Raw genomic sequence first — 22,572 nt, forward strand, 5'->3', positions numbered from 1 at the left:
AGATAGAAATAATTTCTGAGAAAGAAAACAATAAACCTATTCATAAGCCAGGATTATATGTTTTGGGACAAGGGCCCTCCTGTGAGGGGTTAAAGAAATTTGTTTCTTTTTGTTTAATGTTACTGGTAGCCATGAATATTTCAAAATGTATTTGTATGACCATCAATGAATAAGGCTCACAAACAAACTCATAACATTGTCCTGAGTGAATACCTGTAAGCAAAACGTACATCTTTTCTCTAAACAGGGTTTCACTTACAAAGAAAAATCAGAATATTTCTGAAATACCGTTTCCAACATTGCACTTTTATTTGGCAAATGCTTACACGTTTTATGAGTTTCTATATTTACTTCTTTTTTATATGATTACCAATATTCTTATCTTATCAGTTAGTGAGGTATATAGAGCAACCCCTCAAAAAACAGTAAGCAGCTGAGTTACTGTGTGAACCCAACCTTTCATTAGCTTCAGGGCATAAAGGTGGGGTTTTACTCAAGGATTTGGGAGGAAATTGAGGATTAATAAGGAATGTCAGAAACCTGAATTAATATTCATTAATGACCAGGGCTAAAGAGAATTCATGAAATAAAAAGGTTCTAGAAAAATTAAAATAAAGTAGTCAGAAGTATTAGTCGTGAAAAGATTTCTATTAGATGTCTTTGAAAAAAACAAGAAATGTTCTTTCCAATTAATGTGCTTCACATGAGACATAAAAAAAAAAAATAGCCAGTTTCCATTCTGGTGCATGAAATAATACAAACCTTTTCTGGCAGAGTTTTGAACATAACCAGCACTTCGGAAGGATGGGGGATGTACCATAAATTGAGGAGGACTTTTCCATCCGCTGACAGCAAACATGGAGGCCGGGGCTGAGAACTCCTGCAGCATTAGAAGAAAGAAGCAGAAGCAGAGCATTTCCCTCTAACCCAGAGGCACCCTGAACTGTTCAGACCACCACCCACAGACCACACATGACTGTCACCACAGGCCCAGCCTCCAAGTCCGAGGCAGCAGCCTCCTTTTCCACTGGCTCCCAAGTGGCCAGAGTTATTTATAAACAACTCAACAGAAGAGGAGCAGTTGGGCTGATTTTAGCCTGAGCTGTGTGGGAGGAAGGCGTGGGTATGGAGGGCAGGAAAGGTGTGGTAAGAAAAGAAAGGAAGGGCAGGCATCAGACCGCAGGCACCATACTGGGTGTAACACATTTTGGGTCACTTGATGCTTCTGACAACCTTACGATGGATCTATTTTTGTTCCTATTTCACAGCTGAGGAAATTGAGGCTTTGAGAGGTTAGGAAGGTCCTGCCTACCCAGCTCCTAAGAGATGGAGTTAGGATTTAAGTGCACATCTGTCCATCATGTTTCTTGCCAGGTTCCCCAGCGTCTGGTCTTCTTTTCTCCTTTCTCCTGTCTGCTCTCCTCTAACTACTGAGCACTTGTTAGGCAGCAGTTTTGCTGTCTCTATAGCGTTGCAGGCCTACACACAAACACACCATCCATCTATGTCTGGCTTAGGGATTCACACAAGCCCAGCATCCTTGAATACCTCCCTGCTGGTCCCCAGAGCAACCACCTGACATGAACACTAGTGAGTGCCTTGCTGTTCTTTGTAGTTTCACCATAAATGGACACACCAGTAAGAGAGATTTTGCTAGGTTTTGCCTGTCTTACGACTCTCATGCAGATGAAAGCTCTTGAACTGTATACCACAGCCCCAGGATGGAGGTGGTCTCCTGACCTGGTTTTCGTGTCATCTCAGAAGTGAGGCAGCCCCGATAAGCCCACTTGGATGGCTCTGGTGCCATCAAGGCTAAACAAAAAATAAATAGGGCTGGGGATGTGGCTCATTGATTAAGTAAGCACCCCTGGGTGCAATCCCTGGTACCAGAAAAAAAAAAAAAGAGGTAGTGGTACTTTACAAAGTTTGTTGTTATTATGCTAATGTGGGGGTGTCTGGCATCTGTGGCCAGGGGTGGATGGGAGCCAAGGGACGCACATAGAGCTCTCAGAGAAATTGGCTAGGAACTAGGAACCTGAATGCATTGAGAGGATGGCCTAGAATTGAGGAGTATGTAGGAGGACCAGAGACTAGTGCCACCCCAGAGACAAGCAGCTGAGGCAGTGTGCAGTGAGGGTGGAGGCCCTCCCTCCCACACCGTCCCCACCCAGGACGCCTGGGGTCAGCAGTGGACGTGGAGGGGAATAACAGATGAGCCCTTGGTGCAGGGCCCTCAGCTCCAGAGATGCAAGGTGATGCAAGGCGGCCGACTGAGTCCAGTCACACTTCTGGGTTGCAGCAGCCAGCCCAAGGCCCGCAGGCCCCTGGGCTGAGACTCAGACCTTTGGGCTTCTTAATTTCGATATTCAATGTTTCTTTTGGATTAAGCTGGATTTGATTTGTTTCAGGACTGGAATAATCTGAATGTCATTATTGAGAAAAGGAATTCTCCAAACTAAGACTGTTCTTTATTCCTGAGCTGAGAGTTAACTGATTAAAACCCTGAGACTTGAAAGGTAGACATAAGGCCAATGCTTTGTTTCAGGATGAGTTTTAATGATCTAACAACTCTCATCTTCAGAACATTTGAAACTGAAAATATTCAGCGCTTAGTTAAAATGAGCTACATTTTGCTTCAATAAGTGAGAAGGATCATCTGAATATCTCCAAGAGACCCAAAGTAATTTTATTTCTCATAGGCAATTATTAGACAAGGCAACAAATGTCCCTATAATTTCCAAGGTGCTCGCTAGAAGGTGAGACCCTCCCATTGAGTCTGGCTATGGACAATGGATATGGGATGGAAATTAAGTACAAATGTGAAAGGTTTAAGTAATGGGATCACTAGGGTCTAAGGAATAAGGAAAAGCAAGAATCTACAAACAATGCCCTGACTCTGGCTTTGGGGATGGGGGTTAGAAATTGTGTGGTCCTTTAACACAGTGGACACAGGATTGGGGCAGAAGAGGCGAGGAGCTCAGTTCTTGCCTTTCTTGACTGAACTGGTCTGAGGCACTACCAGCTAAGGCGAAGCCAGCTGAAGGTCTGGAGCTGTGGGGATTCAGAAGTCATTGGCAAATGGACCTTAGCTACTGTCAGCAGAGTGAATGAAATTGCTCAGGACTGTGGGGGAGAGTGAGCAGAGTGCAGATGGCAGAAGATTCAGGAGTTGGTGCAGGGAAATTAGCCTGACTCTCAGACCCACAGGGAGCCTTGCCCCTCCCCCTTGTGGATGGCCCATGGACTACCTGGCCTGCTCAACATGGTCCCCTATTACCTTTAATTACTCTCAGCTGTCTACTCCTGGGCCACATCCTAGACTTTATCATCCCCTCGAGCCATTTCACTTCCAAAGCCTTAGCTTTCGTTTCCAGCGTTCTCCCTCATACAGTGCCATTAAATCTCCTTGTCCCCATAAAATATGTTCCTTGACATCACCCAGTCCTCTGGCCTCCCTTTCCTGTCGTCAGTTCTTTTCTGACCTCAATCCCTTCCCTTCCCAGACTGGATCTGACCATCCGAGAACTACATGAACTACTCTCTTGCCTGCACCTTTGATTCTCTATTTCTTTGTCTTCATACCCCATCTACCTAGCAAAGCCCCAACTGTGGGTCCTTCCAACTCCTCAGCTTTCTGCTTCTACTTGCACACTGCTAAACACAGCTGGAGGAAATCACACTACTAATTATGTTGATGCACCAACAAGAAAATGATTTCCAGCTTGAGCTATGTCACCCTGGGACAAACCTTTTTTTTTTTCCCCCTTTGATCAGTTGTCATGCCCATTTCCTTGTTCAATAATTCCAAGTCTTCTTTCAGCCCCATAACCAGTTCCTGTCAGTAAGTGATGACATAGTTTGGTATTTTGCGATTGAACTAAAGGCCACTGGCTAGAACTCCCTTCACTCCCTTCTGACCCATCCCCTCCCCAACCCCCCATCCTCCCTTTGCATCAGGGTCAAAGTCAGAGAGGCACACCTGGGACATAAAATGAAAGACCATCTCAAGGATCTTATATTCCAGAGACAGCTGGATGTGCAAACATGACACGATGGTAGAGCCTGGCACAACAGAAAGACAAAGGAGCAGAGAGCATCCAGAATAGATAGCCCCTGGGACTGTTGGGAGACTGCGGGAAGAAACTGACAGCCGAAGCTTCTGAGCTGTGATTTATTATCTCTTCCACATCTCAGCATTGCCCTTTGCTTCCCATTTAAAGAAAATTGTGGTAAAATTCATATAATGCCATTTTCCATTCTTGAGTGTATAGTTCAATGGTACCAAGGACATTCACATCAATACTATATCCATCTCCAGAACTTGAAAAAAAAATCTTGCCAAACTGAAACTCTGTGCCTATTAAACAATGATGGCACTGCTACCCTTTTATTCGCCCAAGCCAGAGTCTCTGGAGGAAATGCTAGACTCCTTCCTCCCTCATCAGTCTGGCTCCTGGCCTCACTGATTTCACCTCCTAAGCCTCCTGGTTAATCCAATTTCAGGAACTTCCTAAGTAGTGCCACTGATAATCATCCTGCTCCCCTTCTTACTGTGACCTGAAGGACAAACACCAGTGTTCTGGATCTGGTCCCACTTCCCATCGCCGTCCTCACACTGAGGTCCACAAACCATCTCACATTTCTGTGCCTTTATCCATGCAGCTCTTCCAGCTTATCATCCCTCAGGACCCGGGTTAAGCATCCCTCTTCCCTGAAGCTCTCCTAGTTCCCATCCTGTTTCCCCAATCCTTCTGATAATCCTGTTCCCTGGTGATGCTTTCATTAAACATTTACTTTATTCTGTTCTTTATCACAGTGCACTGTTGCTGTCTGTCTCTTTCCCCTTGTTGGACAAGGATCTTGTCTATTACATTGTTCTAAGCACTTGGCACCAACATCGCCATGTATTGTGCCTCCAGGCAACCAGCAGTGGCCAAGAGCCAGCCTGTACCTTTCCTGCCAGGCTCTGCACCCTTGTGTGGAGCTACACCTGCCCCCAGAGGAAGGGCTGTCTTCCTCTAATTTGCACAAAGTAGCTGTATGTGATGACAGCGGCTCTGCTTGTCACATGGCAAGGGTTCAATTAATGGTAGTGTTCTCTCTGGGGGCTCCCTTTGCTCTTTTAGCAGCCAATGCTGATGCCTGGGAATGCGGCTGAGAGTCATCCTAGTCCTCTGATTCTAGTCTCCTCTGGAGTCATGAAGGGAAAGGAAGCCTCCAGGGACTTCTGAGAACAGAGATCCCTCTGGCTCCTCCTCTACAGGAGCTCTGGTTTAGGGCAGAGTCTCTGCTAAACTATATACAGTACCTTACAACCTTCCAGGAATTAAGTTGCATCTTAGCATTTTAAATCTACAGAACTTCTGGAGCTCTTCAAGGGACGGCAAACACATACAGAAGGCTACCTTTCTGTCTTTCCTGGACCATGGCAGACATTGCCAATCAATCGCCACACTCTCACAAACATGAAATGTCTCAGAATCCTCAGCAGGGCCACTAAACTGTTGGAACTGACATTTCAAATAACACTTACTTTTCTTCAATGTAGCCCAATCTGTTATTCTGTGAATGAGATGCGAGCCTCTTTCCTCCATGACCCTTGCTCTCAACTCTGTCCCTTATCTCTAGTTAACTTCGCTTAATGATCCCATTTATCACTTTACAAGCTGTCTTGAAACTGGCCCCTTTTGGAAAGTCTTTCCTCAGCAGTCCTATTTCTTGGAATCATCCTTTACATGCCTTAGCACTAAGATTCCTAATGTGTTTAACTTCAGAGAGCTGCTTCAATGTCCTCACTTGAAAGAAACCAAAGTCCCAAGTTTCAAGATAAGTGATTTGCCTAAGACCTCAGTTCAACACATGACTGAGCTAGGGGAAAATCCAAACATTCTAACTCCAGGCTGTGGTTTTCTCTACGGGGACACCTTCTTGTGACTCACAGCTATGATTTGGATATGGTTTGAGTATGTTTCCCTAAGGGTTCATGTGTCCTGGTCCTCAGGGCAGTACTACTGGGAGGTGATGTTTAGTGGGAAGTCCTTAGGTCTGCTGGGGGTATCACCTCTGAAGGGATTATAGGGCCCCAGTCTCTCTCTGTCTTCATTTCCTATTGTAGAGAACTAGGGATTAACCCTGGGGTGCTCTACCATTGAACTACACTCCCAGATCTTTTTATTTTTCTTTTATCTTGAGATAGGGTCTTGCTAAATTGTTGAGGCTAGCCTCCAACTTATGATCCTTCCGCCTCAGCCTCCCAAGCTGCTGGGATTACAGGCATGCACCACCATGCCCTGCTGCTTTTGTGCTTTTTGATGTAAGGTCTTTCTCGTACACATACTCCTGCTATGATGTGGTGCTGTGAGAGGGCCCTCACCAAAACTGTGCTGTTGGTGTCGTGCCCTCCAAAACTTGAGCTAAATAAATTTCTTTAAAAAATAAAGTTAGACTGCCTCAGGTATTTTGTTATAATTACACAATACATTTATTTGTTTGTTTATTTATTTACTTATTTTTAAATCAGTAGGTACCCACAGCATAGAACCAGACTTTGAAGTTAGAAAGAATCCAATAGTACTTTTACCAAAGTTTCACATAAGAAAGAAGTTCCTTTCTCTATACTCCTATAAATATTCCTATAAATGAGTATATTAAAAGAGACATATTAATATCCAGAGAGTTTAGGAAAAGGAGAGGATTCAGTGGAGAAACAGTCTACCAGTCACAGCTCATCCACTGGTCACCCATTTTGCTCACACCTTCCTGGCCCAAGGTTCTACCCTGATGTTATCACACATCAACCAACCAGAGTAAAAGGCTCTCCAGAGTAAATGACTGTTTCCCTTAATCTTTAGAAAACATAGTCTCCTACAAGAAACAATAAAGAAATAGAGCAAGATCTAAAAGTTAGATTTTTTTCCTCCTCTTTGCATCCTGACTTCATTATTTGGTTGCTGCAAATTAAACACATCAAAAACAAAAATAGGCTTCCTAACCCATTTCATCATAATCACAAATGCAGCAGATTAGATTTCTGGAAAGAACTTTAAAAGTTTGATCTCAAATGTAGATTAGCTTTATAAATGGTCAATGAAGTAAGAGGGCGACAAAATAATGGAATTAAGAACTCTTAAAGGTTTTATCTATGACACTTTGCATGACAAAAATGCTTTTCAACCTTACTGAGCAGCAGATATTCAGGCAAACCCTTTAGAAAAATAGCATCTTTGCCCCACTGTTCTCTCAAATGCATTCTTCCATTAGGTAAATCCTATAATCTATGCAAATGAAAGCATTGGCTGAGCTCATAGAACAAAACACTGCTATCTACAAACTAATCCGCCTTATAAGTATGGAGATGGACCTGGCCACTGTTTGACTGGTCAGCTGTCAGTCAGTCAAGAGCTTGAAGATTTCAACCTCTTTCATTCTAGTCTAGCCGCTACCATTCCGTTTTCTTGGGGAACTCCAGCATTCCTGTCCATTCCTCTTTGAATTCCTCCAGAGGCCCTGAGTAGTTAAACATTCCCTCATAGGTCTTTGTACACACCTCTAATGTGTTATCTCTGGAGTTACTTGTTTGTTTACACAGCTTTTCCCAACTAGATGGAATTTATTGCCAGAACCAATGACTTATCCTGTAAATGCCAGTGCTTGGCATTTAAGTAAACACGGAATAAATGATAGTTGACTAGCACATGCATGCATGAATGAATGAATGAATGAGTGCGTGAGTGAGTGATCTGATACAAATGATCTCTTAAATCCCTTCTATCTGTCCAGTCCATGATCATATTTTAGTATTCCTTTTACTCAAACTCCAGAAGCAGAAACAGAAGCAGAGGTTAAGCTCACCCTATAGGGTGTGTTTGCTTCTCCTTGGAGACTGTATACTATATAACACACACACACACACACACACACACACCTTTTTTTTTTTTTTTTTAAGGAAATGAGGTTACTAACTGCTCAGGTATGCTAACTCCTCCATCCAGGAAGGGGGTGGGGGTGAACTCTTAAGCAGGCTGAGTTAAAATCATTCAGAAAACCAGATAAAGCCTTATAAGAATATATGAAGCACCTGTGCTCTGTCACTATACCTATATCTACATCTGTATCTGTATGTCTGTCCCACCAGAGGAAAACAGGACACTTAATTTGTCCAAGGCACTGGCATATCATTGTTTTTTCTGAGTATTTCTTCTAGATTATTATTATATAATTATATTATTATTATAGAATATGTGAATCTAAGACAGCTCAAAATCAAACTTACTTTTTTGTTGACTTATTTTACATGCTAGCTATGTAAATGGTTGTGACTAACGAAAATGAGCCCCTCTGGAGAAAGCAAAACTATACTGATTAAAAAAGCAGTCAAACAGCTCATAAACAATGAACTTCTTTTGGATTCAAATACAAAAATGCTTTTTTTCTCAGCGTGCTAAACTTTTTCTTTTGTGCTTCTAGACCAGACTATCAAAGTCAAGTACAGTAAAAGGAGCAAAAGTGTCAGTAAGATTTTCATTACTTAACAAACACCTAAGATAAACAACTTATAAATAGAAAAGGTTTATTTAGGCTTAACAGTTCTAGAAGTTTCGGTCCATGAACAGTTATTTGGGTGAGGCAGTGAGTCTTGTTGGAAGCACCTGGGGGAGCAAAACTATTCACCTCATGACCAGGAAGCAAAAGAAAAAGAGGAAGAGATCAAGATTCCATATCCCTTTCAAGGGCAAATCCCTGTTATGGTTTGGATTTGCAAGGGCTCATATGTTGAAGGCTTGTCCCCAGTGTAGCAAGGTTCAGAGGTGAAGCTCTTGGAAAGTGATTGATCTTGAGGGCTCTAACCTCACTATTGAATTAATCTGTTAATGAACTGATAATCTGATGGCATTACTGGGAGATTGTGAAACTGTAGGAGACAGAGCTGAGTTGGAGAAAACAGGTCACTGGGGATGTGCCCTGGAAGAGAATATCTTATCCCCAGCCCTTTCCTCCCCCCTCTTTCTATCTCTGCTTCGTGGCTGCCATGAGACAAGAGCCTTCCTCTGCTGTGCCCTCTGCCATGATGTTTATACCTTGGAGCCGGCTGATCATGAACTGAAACCTCAGAAACTGTGAGTCAAAATGAGTCTTTCCTTCTAAGTTGTTTTTCTCAGGTATTTTGGCTCATACCCCCATGGCCTAGGACCCACGCGACACTGGAGAGCAAGCCTTTATTACTTGGACCTTTGGAACACACTTAAGATCCAAACAATAGCAGCAAAATATTTTCATACTAAACACACCTCTTCCTGGAGAAAGTTGGGGCCTTGGAAGTAGAAAGACAAACTCTACTTTGTCTCTGATTTTACATACCTGGGGTCAGCTTTGAGGCCCTCCTTGGAGTCACTTGATCCCTTCTTTTCTTGTGGTTGCCCCACCATGAAAAAGGTATCCCTGATAGTAGGAAAATCCTCCAGGAGGGCTCTCAGGCTATTACAGTGTGCCATGATCTGACTCCGAAGAGCATAGTGAGACATGTGGCGGTTAAACCTGAAAGTCAGAAGAGATGATGTCCCAAAGGAAAATCCAACTTGTTTCCCTTGACACCAAATTTTCAGCATCTACTTCCCTGGAGGAATAGAGCATCTGTGTCAAAAATAAATTTCCATGTGGTGTTGCTCGAAAGCAGATGTGTGAACCTCTTCAAAGTGTTTAAAAGTGTTCTCCTGGTCCTTTGCATGAGAGGTCAGTTTAACTTGATTTTATCCAATAGCCATGTGGTTTATTTAAACAAAACCAACCTCACTTTTTGTCTGAATTTCTGCATAATACCACTTACTGGTTCTTGCATTCAGAACAAATCAGCGTGTGTTATCACATATACAATACTTACTTTTGACAATATTCAATTATAACATCCCTCTTGAGTTTTCCAATTTCATCCTGTGGTAAAAGAAAATGAGAGTTCTTCTATTAGATGGTTGGCTATAAGCACTACCCAACCTGGTACATGTGTACAAACAAACTTCAACTTTAAGCAGGAAAAGGCCACACAACTGAGACAGTTCTGGGGGTAAGCTTATTGGGATACCCTCTTCTGTGTGTCTCTTCTATTCTTACGCATATTTCTAAGTATGTCAAGAATGCAAGGTCCTGATCATTCTACCTGGAACATTTCTCAGGGTTGTGTTTGCAGAGAGCTGTCTTAAGGGATGAGTTAATGTCTCCTTCTAGGAAAATGAGCAGGCTTGCTATAAAAGAGGTGGGTTCCCCAAGCTTAGTGTTTTCAACTATGACGCAAACCTAGTGGGCACGTGTAGGCTCCTCCTAGTTGTCCCTGTGGGATTTGGGAGGTAAAGACAACTGACACAAATATAGAACTCATGTTACCTGCTCTGCTATAAGCAATAAAGTTCTTTGGCTCTGACCTGCAAGTCTTGTGTCTTCTGCTAGCAGGCTAACTTATGAACATGCAAGTAGGCTAAAATCCCAGATCCTAGCAAAACTAACTGACCATTATATTGCATAAATTATTTCTGATCTGTGGGTGTTGGATAATGCTGAAGGATAGTTAATGTTATCTTTTCACTCTATCACTATTTTTTGAGAATTGCTTATTAGAAGGGGCCCTGCCTCCATGATTATTCATCAGTAGTTAAAATGTCTGGCCTTCATCATACCCATTTGCAGAAGTAGTTTAGGCAAATTTAAGGTTTTTTTTTTTTTTTTTTTTTTTTTTTTTTTTTTTTAGTCACAAGTAAGGACAAAGCCTAGAGATAAACCCCTCATTTCCCACCATAACTATTCATGAGCATAATCATTTCCTCATCAAAATGAATGAATAATAAAATGCTATTCACAAAATTAAGCAATGGTTTAACTAACTAAAGGTTTGAATTTTATAATATTTTTCAACGGATTAGAGTAGTATGAAAACTCTTAAACAGTAACATGTTGGAAGTATCTCAAAAACCAAGATAATCGGTATCAGAGCCCTTACCTACCTTACCTAAGCCACCCAAACCCAAAACCTACCTCAGGAGTAGATAAATGTTTCAAAGCACGGGCTGAAATGAGCCCAATTAGAAAATGACAAAACAAAATGTGGCCTTGAAAAACTGTAAGCATTTTTAAAAACCTGACTATAACCTGCTTGAAATTTATTCGATTTCTATTGGATTTCCTTTATCGGTTCCTTGTATTTTCAATAGTCCCATCCAAATAGGTTGAAAGCCACAGAACCCAAGTTCAGAAATTTTATTTGCTCAAATGCAAAAGGACCAGAACTGTAGGGAGCTCTTATCTCTGTGCACTCACAGGGCTGTTCATTCTGCCGGCCATGGTCTGTTTCCTGAGGTGAAAGGCGGTCAGCATCATGTCCCGCAGCCCCACCTTTTCTAGTTGAATAGACACAAAAGCCTCTGGAGCCCTGAGAAGTGAACAGAGGCATCTGAGCCAAGGTGGGAGGTAAGAGGACACGTGACACAAGGACAACTCATGTTCTGGGTGTCACAGCAGGAGGGCTCCATGGTTCTCTCTTGCTCCAAGTGTTTCTGATTGTTCACCAAAGATGTTGATGTGCTCCAGGCTTCTTGGAGACATATAATGCCTAAACCATACGACAGCCGTCCCTTCTTGATCCCAAACATCAAGCCTGGCCCTTTTCCTGGACTGAAGTGGTCTCCAAGGGTCCCCTTGACTAAACACACTGATCTTAATCTTCTACCCACACATCGGGGAAGTGGACTGAAGGCACTTGAACTCTGGCCAAGTCAGTGGCATCTTGAGTAGTAGAGTTGCTTTGTCTGTTTTTTTTTTTTTTTCATTCTAAATTTGCCAGTGTCTAAATTTGTGAGTGTCCTTGTATGGCTCCAATAAAATACTCAGAGTAATCACAATTATTACAGAATGTAAGCATCATTCTTTCTTTGTCATGGTGAAAAGAATTCAAGATATAGCAGGCCATCCCTGATTTATAGACATATCTCTGGAGACCATGCCTCTGTGACCAGTTACCATCTTATTATATAAACAATAGCAAAATCTTTGTTAGAATACGGAGGGAAGTTCTGGGCTTCTCAATTTAAGAGAGAGATGGAAATTTTAGAGTGTCCTATTATTGTCTTGCTTGCAAAAAGAGTATAAACAGGGATAGGGTTGTAGCTCAGTGGCTGAGCACTTCTCTCCCATGCATGAGGCACTGGGTTCAATAATCAGCACCAAAAAATAAATAAATATATAAACAAAGATATATTTTTTAAAAAAATGTATGAACGATATACAAAGAAAGAGGAGAGAGTGAAGGAAGGGAAGAGAAAGAGAAAAGAGGAGAGAGACCGAGTTAGAGGGACAGAGAGTAAAGAAGAGGCTTAAATTAAGACCAGGTGACTTTCCTTCATAGACTAGGGTATAGTAGAAGGAGCTGAGCCTTCCCAGTGTTCACACAGGTCTTCATATGAGGTTCTTAAAGAAATAAAACACATACTAGTTACTCTGAGAGTTTAGGCTTCTTCAATCCCATAACACAATATAATCAACTGAATTAAAAGAGGATAATTTTATTATTTTAAACAATCCTCCCGTAAGGTACAATACCTTTTGGTCCTCTGAAATCTTTCTGAAGAGTGTGTAAGGTTATCTGGGACTTTTGGAGTTGGGGATAACAGTAAGCTTTCTGTGTCATTCACAATTCTGGAATTTCTTCTTCTGGTTGGACTCATTCTGCCATGATTTTTCAGTTCTGCACTTACTTCCTAAAATATTTTAAATCACAGTGAATTAAATTGGTTAGATGTGTAAGTGCTCCCTATAAAATTACATCACAGCCACAACTGACCCCAAGCACAAGTATATGCCTGAGTAAGTGGGAGGAGGAGAAGGGGAGAGGAAGAAGAGGAAAAGAGATACTACTTTGCACAACAAAGGGGTGAGGCACTAAGGAGGACTATTTTCAGAATAGACTACTGTTGTCTAAAGTGCTATAAGAAAAATTCTCCATTCTACAAAGTGGTTAGGAGTAGTGTGCTATGTGGAGTAACCTCTCAAGAAATAATGCTGATGGATTTCACAGCTACAAGATCTGGAAGATTCCCTCAGGGCACCTAAGCAAATGGAGGTGGGATTTAAATGTTGCCATGCCACTCATCAAGAATACAAGCAACAATAAATGTTAGCAAGGATATGGTGGAAAATGTACACTCATACATTGCCAGTGGGACTGAAAATTAGTGCAACCACTGTGGAAAGCAGTATAGAGAGTCCTCAGAAAACTTGGAATAGAACCATCATTTGACCCAGTCATCCCACTCTCAGTTTATACCCAAAAGACTTAAAATCAGCATATTACAGTGATGAAGCCACATAGTAGCTCAATTCACAATAGCTAAACTATGGAACCAACCTAGGTGCCTTTCAACAGATGAATGGATAAAGAAACTGTATATACACAATGGAATATTACTCAGCCTTAAAGAAAAACGAAATTATGGCATTTGCTGGTAAATGGATGGAACTGGAGAATACTATGCTAAGCGAAATAAGCCAATCCCAAAAAACCAAAAGCTGAATGTTTTCTCTGATATGCGGATGATAATTCACAATGGGGATGGAGGAGAATATTGGTGTTTTGGACTAGACAGAGGGGAGTGGAGGGAGGAAGGAGGCATAGGGATAGGAATGATAGTAGAATGAATCAGACATTATTACCCTATGTATGCACATAAGATTACATGACCTGTGTAACTCCACATCATGTACAACCAGATGAATGAGAAGGTATACTCCATTTATGTATGATGTATCAAAATGCATTCTACTGTCATGTATAACTAATTAGGACAAACAAAAAATATGTAAAAATTAAATAAATGCTGCCATGCACCTGTAGCTATGAAGGAAGGAAAGAAGAGGTGAGGGAGGGAAGTGGAAGGAGGGAGGGGTGAGGAAGGAGGGAAGGAGGGGTAGGAAAGAAAAAAAGGAAAATGAGTATCTCCAGCTCCATTTGTTATGGGGCTGTGAGGCACAATGAACGGTATATTTTTCTAAACTACTGACGAAAGAAAAAACTAAATCTTCAAAGGAAAGTCCATTCTTCTTCTATGGAAGAATCAAGGAGATCCCTATATCAGAATTACTAAAGGAGACGGAAGAAGAGTGAGGCAAGAAGAAAAAAAATCCTAGGTAGAACATCTTAAGAGTTTCCAACCTTATTTTTTTCCCCAAAATCCTTGTAGTCTTCCAGTCTGCGGGAAATAGGAGTCTCTACCAGCTCAGGAAACTGGGGAGGTCCTACGTGGTTGTGAGTGGGAAGGGAGGGAAGAGTCCTTGCTCTGCAGGAGATTCTGATGCTGGCACTTCACAGGTGACCTTGTCTCTCTTCCTTCCCCTCTCAGAATCTGCTTCCTCACCTGGAACCAAACCCATCCATGGGGCTGGAGAGGATTCCATGAGCCCACGTAGTTCCATGGCTTAGCTTCCTGCCAGCCTGCACCACAGGAGCTCCTGATCTCCTCAGGGCACTCTCCCTTCAGTTCCATCTTCAATTCCTTCCTCTTTTTCCAACTCCTTCCTACAAATGTGTCCACCTTTCTCATTGTTCCTTATTTCTCCTGCTCCCTCAACTTTCCTCCTCAATTCTGACCAAACTTCTTAAAGAACTGCTATGGGCTGTTCGTGTCCTTCTAAAATTCACGTGTTCAAGTTTTAACCCCCAATAGGATGGTGTTTGGAGATAGGTGGAAAATTTAAATGAGGTCATGGAAGTAGGGCCCTAATCCAACAGGGCTAGTGCCCAATGACAAAGGGCAAGAGACCTCAGCACTCTCCCTTCCTTTCTTCCCCCTGAGGCCAGGGGACAAAAAGACAAGTCAGTGTAGGGAAGGAATGTTTGGGTCAGAGCACTCCCCCCTCCTCCTACTGTTGCCCAGGTGACCTGCCTCCAGAGAATTGCGCCTCCCGCCTCTGCTGCAGGGAGTTATAGAAGTTGTTAATTAATGCCCCCTGGGCTGCTCCCTTCCTGCCTGGATCAATCCACCTTTGGCCCACCTTCTGGTCACTTGTCACTTATGCAGGACGGTGGGAGAGAGGCCATGAAAAGAGAGGAATTCTAAAATGTATAAAAGGGGCAGGACACTCCCACTTCCTCAGACAACCAGCTCTGGGGTCCCTTCTCCGCAGAGAAGTCTATCTTTGTCCCATCCTTTAATAAAACTTGCGTTGTATACTTGCCTCTGCATTTCTTAGGTGTTCAGTCTTCACATCTGGGGAAACAGGACTTGGCCCTGATGGATTCTCCTCACCCGCATCACTACCACCCTCTTCACTCCTTGATAAGAGAACACAGCAGAAGGCCACCATCTGCAAGCCACAAAGTCAGCTACACACCAGAAACCAACCATGATGGCACTTTGATCTTGAACTTCTCACCCCGGAACTGCGACAAGGTAGATTTCAGTGGTTGAAGTCACCTAGTCTGTAGTGTTCTATTGTGGCAGTATGAGCAGGCTAATGCAAGAGCCATAAATACACACTCCTAGGACACTTCTGTCAGCCTCTTGCTCCTTAACCCTGGCCCTCTCTGGAGCTTTTACTTCAAACCAATTAGTAGACTTGCTCTGGAGTCAGCAGAGCAAGTGACCTTTTGTGAAGGTTGATGACCTCATTTTAATCCCTAACCATCTAGGTTTTACCTCTCCATTCAAACTTACAGAATTCTTTCTTTCTAAAATAATAACTTTATTGAGGAATAATTTACACTTAATAAACATCACATATTTAAAGCGTAAAATCAGATAAGTTTGGACAAATTTATTCAACTGTAAAACCATTATCACAATCAAACTAATCACCACAGCCATCCTTCCCACCTGCTCCCTTCAAGCAACCACTGGTTTGCTTTCTTTTCTTTCTTTTTTTTAATTTGGTACTAGGAATTAAACCCAGGGATACCTTACCACAGAGCTACATCTCCAACCCTATCTATCTATCTATCTATCTATCTATCTATCTATCTATCTATCTATTTTTGAAATAGTTTCTCAGTTGCTGAGGCTGGCCTTGAACTTGTGATCTTTTTGCCTCAACCTCCCAAGTTACTGGGATTCTGACACATACCTCTGCACCCAGTAGCTGCTCTGCTTTCTGAAACTTTAGAATGAATTTCCTACAATTTTGCATAAATAGAGTCATACAGTAATACTCTTTTTGGTTGGACTTCATCCATATTTTTGTACATATCAATGATTTCTTTTTATTGTCTACTAGTAGTCCATTGTAGGATATATCACTTTATTTATCCATTCCACCATTCATGGACATTTGAGTTCTTGACTATAATGAATGTAGCGTCTATAAACATTTTTTTTTTTTTTTTTGTACAGACACATACACTCATTTCTCTTGGTTATATACCTAGGGATGGAATGGCTGGATCCCATTGTACGTTTATGTTTAACTTTTTAAGAAATTCCCAACCATTTTTCAAAGGAGTTGTACCATTTTATTTTCCTACTAACAATGTACTAGAGTTCCAGATCCTCAACATCCTTGCCAACGCTTGGAATGGTCAGTTGGAAACCTTAACCATTCAAATGGATATGAAATGTTTCTTAGTGGGTTTTAATTTGCATTTCTCTAATGACTAATCATGTTGAACATCTTTTCATATTTGTCACCTACATCTTTGGTGATTCATTCTTTCTTGAAATATTTCCTTTGATTTTGTGTTCTCTCTCTTTTTTCTCCTCCTTCCCTTCCTTTTGTCCCCTTTAATTGTATCCAGAATTTATTCCTTCTGGTTTTGTCACCACTCCCCTTCTTGTCCTGTGATTATAAGAGAAGCTACACACATATTACCTGAGTATGTTATGTCTGTGTATGTCTGTGTATGTGTATGTTTGTATACACCTCCCCCCCCCACACACACACATTCACAGTATACTTTTATGAAGGAGTCACAAAATTCACTTTAACAGAGTTAAAATAGACATGAACACTTCCTGAAAGAAGTAATAACTGGGTTGAGTTGAATATCGGAGGATGAGTAGCATCCTATAAACAAAAGCAAAAGTTGGGGGCAGGAAAGATAGACTGTTGAAAGGAAAGGAAAAATATTATGGGGAAATCTGAACAGAACCATGGAGTTGTGAAACAGCATAAAATATTTAGGGCCCTTAGAGTGCAGGGGAAGTGGCAGGATTGGAAGCTGGGGTTGGGTAGTGAAGACCATGCATACATAGCTAGGGAGGTTGAGTTTTGCTCTTTGGACTATAAAGAGTCACTGAAGGCGTGGATACTTTGGTCACTGTGTGAAGGGGAAATTTGACTGGAGGCTGATGTGGTGGTGCAAGGCAAGGGCCCAGGAGATGGAGGCTAGTTCAAAGGCCATTACAACCATAAAAATGAGATAATGAGGGCGGAGGATATAGCTCAGTTGGTTGAGTGCTTGCCTCTCATGCACAAGGAACTGAGTTCAAGCCCCAGCACCACAAAAAAAAAAAAAAAAAAAAAAAAGATAATGAGAGTGTAACCTAAACTGGAGGGAAGCAGGTATAATGCAGATGGAGAAAAGGGGCATATTCAATCAATATTTACAATATGATATTGGTAAGAGTTAGTGATTGAGTGTGTGATCCAAGATCACTTAACCAAGAATGGAAATACTAGAGAACCATATGGGAGAGAAATGAGTTCCCTTTGTACATGCTGAATTGAGATGCCTATGGGATACCCAAAAGTTGTCTAGTGGGCCCTTGGACACCCAAGTTTGGGGCTTAGTAGAGAGATTCTATGAAGTGGTGTATTTTTGAAAGTTGATCATGTATTGGTTTAGGATATACAGGTTTTAAAATCTCAAGAGGTGATGAGAATAGCCAGGGAGGACAGGTAAGTGGAGAGCCAAGGTGTTCTGAGGCACAATAGAGGGAAACACCAACATCTAAGAGCTGTGAGAGAAGAGAGGTCCCACTCCAGGAGATTGAGAAGGAACAATCAAAGAGACAGAAGAGAGCCAGAAGAGAGTGGATTCAGGCAAGCCGAGGAAGGAGAACCTCAAGGATAAGGTGGTAGTCAACAGCATTAAATGGAGGGAAGAAGTCAGGTCAAGTTGCTAAATGGCATCTTCTGGGTTAATTAATAAGAAAGTCAAGGCTGAATCTAGTGAGAGAGGGATGATGGAGGAGGGAGTGCAGCTATAGTAAATGGGGTGTTAGGACAGGAAGACAAGGAGTTAAAAACTATCCTTTCAGTAAACATAAATGTGAAGAAGAGATCCTAATCAGGGTACTGGCGAGAGAGGTACATAGAAGGACAAGGACAACAAGCTTTATGGAGAGGATGAAAACAGTTCAGCCTGTTCACAATTGGAGAGTTGAAAGTGAAGTAGAGAAAGCATTAGCTGATTGTAAGGAGCATCTTCTGTAGACATTCTGGGACATGCTGGGACTCACTAAGTTGGTGGCCATAGGAACAGTAGCCATTGAACTGCTTAGTCCTGTCTGCTTGTAATTGATGAAGAGCTGTGAGGGGCACTGGCCATAGACATGCTTAGCAATGACTGGTTACAATTGATAGGGAGCACAGCTCCGTGGACATGCACAAAGAACATGCCCAGCTGCAATTACATCACCTCACTGGACATAACCAATGGACACTGACTTTCACTATAACCAATCACCAACATACACCACCAACTTAGAACTGTATTTAAATTGCTGGTCCTGTCACATTAAAGAGTTTTTGCTCCAAGGACATCAGTGAGGCTGGCTGTCTGCTGTCCATCTCTGGACTGGCTCCACCCTTCCCTGATGTCCAGCCATTGACTGGAGAGAACCACCAGACAAGGACAACATCTGTTCTTTGGCTAAAAGAAAGTTGCATGGCATCGGAAGTATTTTGGGACTCTTAGTTGCCCTGGGATTGTGTGATTTGCTTATAGTGTTTAATTAGTGTGCTTTGAATGCTAGATGGGGTGCTCCCACACACCCAATACTTTTTGCATTAATTGTTTATATTTGATGATTGGTGTGATTGAATATATTCTTGCATTTAAAAACAATCCGCCTCTGAGTAATTATTAATAGCACCACTCACCATACTGATGAAGCAAGGTCTCAGAAGAGTTGGGAGCAAATGAATCAAGAATATACCCTACAGGTAGGGCCTGGCACATGGTGCATGCCTGTAATCCCAGGGACTTAGGAGCCTGAGGCAGGAGGATCACAAGTTTGAGGCCAGCCTCAGCAACTTAGCAAGGCCATAAGCAACTTAGTGAGACCCTGTCTCAAAATAAAAAATTAAAAGGGCTGGGGATGTTGCTCAGTGGTAAAGTCTCCTGGGTTCAATTCCTGGTATGGGAAAAAAAAAAAAAAAAGAATCTAGGTGATAAGGATCCAACTGGCAAGAGAAATTCAGAAGGTGGAAGGAAGCAGGTATAATGTTCTCAAACCTGGGAATGTGGTTGTGGGAACCCCAGTTTGTAGCCAGTCAGCCAGAAGTTCTGTTGGTCCAGACTTGTGACTGGATCTGAAATGGGAGCAGTCTTGGGACTGAGCCCTCACCTGTGGGACCTGATGCTACATTCAGGTAGATGGTGTCAGAACTGAATTGAATTAGAAGATGCCCAGCTGGTCCTCTGCAGAATTCATTGCTTGCTTGCTGGTGGGGAGAAGTCCCCACACCTTTTGGGATCACAGGGTGATTTGTCTTGTGAGTATATAGGATGAGAAACTGAATCTAAGTTTGTTTTTCCTACACAGAGAGGAAAGAGGGAAAAAGGGACTGAGAGGGGAAAGGGAGGAAAGGAGGAAGAAAAGGAAAGAACATGTCCAGCTGCAATTACATCACCTCACTGGACATAACCAATAGACATTGACTTTCACTAAAACCAATCACCATCATACAAAGAAGGAGGGAGGGAGGGAGGGAAAGAAGGGGGAGCTGGTGATAGCGGCAGTGTGAGTCTGGCTTCTGCATTATGTAGGCTGACCTTGACATCAGCAGGACAGCCCACTGTCCTGTGATAGAAGGATGCTTGTTGAACTGCCACCATCAAAGCATTTTTCTGAGCAGCTTGACATGCGAGGGTCACTTGCATATTTTCCACTCCAGACTGGGACAAGAGCTGAAGGAAGAAATGTGAAAGGCATTAGGAATTGCTTCCATAAATCGGCGAAGTTGAAGGTTAAGATCATCACTTATTCAACATATAAATTCACGTATGAATTTAACTGCAGGATGAGCTGGGATCCTTGTTCCTCAGCCAAGAGACTGAGTCTGCTCTTTCCCCAAGAGCATTTCATCCCAGCAAGGCAGTCCTTAGGCCTGGTTTGCCCTGTACCGGGACACCATGAGGTTTCCCCAGTGGTCAGGAAAGGACGGGCAGGCTCTGATGAAGTACAGTGGTGGGCTCTGGTGAGCCAAGATTAGATCCATGGTAAAAGAAAAGAAAAGAAAAATCCAAAAACACATAGAGAAGCAAAGACATTCAACTGTTAGGGGGAGGGGGAAAGCCCATCCAGCTTAAAAAGGTCATATAAAAACTCCAAATAATAAGTGTATATTTTAAAAGCCTGATGCAAAGACAGCCCTCTACGTGTGCTTCTTTTTTCTATCTAAAGAAGCCATTATACACGTGTTGCAGTCTACATGGTTCAAACCAGGTCAATGCACACAAGAAGGCGATACAATTGTTATTACCAATGAAGTAAAGCATTTCTTTAAAATGGAAGTCAATAAAATATTGACTTAAAAAACACATAAGCACATTCTTTCTTTTTGCTTCAGTTTCTTTTTGAAAATAAATAAATAAATAACTGACCTTAAGGATGGCTTCTTTCGTATAAAAACTAAATTTGCCAACTTGGTTATCATCCACCTCAGAGATGGCTAAGGCAAGTGTAGTGGGAGAATATCTGCAAGAAGAAATATGAGGTTGTTTTGATGTGACATAGTATGTGTCATGAGATGCCCCTTCGGATGGCACAAATGGCACGAGATCAGATCTGGAATATCAGCACCACCAACAATTGCGGGTTTTATATAAGATATTTCAACCTTAAAACTGGAAGGGCTCACCAGGTGCAGTGGTGCACACCTATAAACCCAGTGACTCAGGAGGCTGAGGCAGGAGGATCGTGAGTTCAAAAGCCAGCCTCTGCAACAACGAGGCGCTAAGCAACTCAGTGAGACCCTGTCTCTAAATAAATACAAAATAGGGCTGGGTGTGGCTCAGTGATTGAGTGTCCCTGAGTTCAATTCCTGGTCCAAAAAACAAAAACAAAAACCTGTAAGGCCTCTGGAGTCTTTTCAGTCCTTACTCTGCAGTTCGGTCGTGGTAACCATTTCATGTTTGAAATTCTTTTCTCCTGATCGCTCCTATTTTCCTCCCACCTTCGTGACTGAACCTGCTCGGGACACCTTGCTGACTTCCTCCTTGGAACACACCCTAAATGTTGTCTAATTCTCACTCTCTTGTGGTTCCAAAAGTCACCCAAATATTCTTTGCAGTCACATTTTCATCTTGGGACATGGTCTATTGTCTATAACTATGAGATTTTGTTGGGTAATTTAATATCAGTCAATTTTGTTTCCTCCTGTGTAAATGAGGATATTGCTCATCTCATAGGGTCATGGAAATACGAAACAGGGTAGTGTGCATAAATGTGCTTTTTAAAACGGAAGTCACTATTATCGTATCTGGCATATGCGGTTGTTACAGTGGCCCTCCAAAGTGGTGGCTTCATGGAATTAACATAGATAACATAATACAAACTCAAGACACAAGTGCTCTAGATGCATGCACCTCCCCCCTGGTGAGTCAGAAGGCTCTTCTTGTTTTGTAGCATCTCTGGATCATCACTGGGAAGACCAATCACCACCTGACCAGAACACAGAACACTCAGGCAGTTTGTGCTGATTGGTGGATTCCAGCTGAACAAAAAGTCTCCTATTTCACAGCAGGAGGCCCTTGAGGAACCCGTAGATAGCCTGGCTTCTGACTTGACTTTTGTCGGTTGGAGACCTGAGCCTGACCACACTTCCTGCCTTGGCTTCTGTGGCATAGCTCTGTATTGTCAGTGCATTCTGGGTTTGGTTTAATGAGTGACAAAACAGAGTCAGGGAGATTTGCCTCCAGGGCATTATTTGGCAATGTCTGGAGACATCTTTGATTGTCAGGAAGAGCCAAAGGGTGGGGGTTGGGGGAGGATAGAGTATGTGGTGGGGGTACTACTGTCATCTAGTGGGTAGAAGTCAGGCAGGCCCTAAATTATCTAAGACACACAGGATGTTCCCCTCCCCCAAGGAAGACTTATCCAGTCCAAAATTTCCACAGTGCCTTGGGTAATCTGGGGGTATTGTATTCTACCATCCTAACCCTTTTTGTTCCAGCCACACGCTGAGGAGTCCTTTAGCATGTCAATATAATTAGAGCAGTGATCCACATTAGCAAAACTAGGGTGATTCCCTCCTGGGAGTCACCTTTGCCTTCCCTGGGGCAGAGCTAATACCATAAACCTCCAGGGAGACAGCTGGGACCCTAGGGGAAAGGGCAGACTAGCAGAGAAGGCAAGAAGAGAGAGGCAGAAGTTTCTC

General features: G+C 42.4%; 1 protein-coding gene across 1 annotated transcript in view; it reads right to left on the bottom strand.

Annotated features, from left to right (window-relative positions):
• Positions 1 to 22,572, bottom strand: part of LOC143401871 (uncharacterized) — a 136,378-nt gene that overhangs the window by 53,218 nt on the left and 60,588 nt on the right. Inside the window, exons 21-27 of the mRNA XM_076859463.2 lie at positions 20,798 to 20,891; positions 19,967 to 20,101; positions 12,580 to 12,737; positions 11,302 to 11,413; positions 9,878 to 9,927; positions 9,358 to 9,534; positions 763 to 880 (exon numbers count right to left, since the gene is read on the bottom strand). Of these exons, the coding sequence (XP_076715578.2) occupies positions 763 to 880; positions 9,358 to 9,534; positions 9,878 to 9,927; positions 11,302 to 11,413; positions 12,580 to 12,737; positions 19,967 to 20,101; positions 20,798 to 20,891 (844 nt within the window). The remainder of the gene's footprint in view (positions 1 to 762; positions 881 to 9,357; positions 9,535 to 9,877; positions 9,928 to 11,301; positions 11,414 to 12,579; positions 12,738 to 19,966; positions 20,102 to 20,797; positions 20,892 to 22,572) is intronic.

This window comes from Callospermophilus lateralis, chromosome 6 (genome assembly GCF_048772815.1).
Source record: "Callospermophilus lateralis isolate mCalLat2 chromosome 6, mCalLat2.hap1, whole genome shotgun sequence".
In the NCBI taxonomy this organism is placed as follows: domain Eukaryota; kingdom Metazoa; phylum Chordata; class Mammalia; order Rodentia; family Sciuridae; genus Callospermophilus; species Callospermophilus lateralis.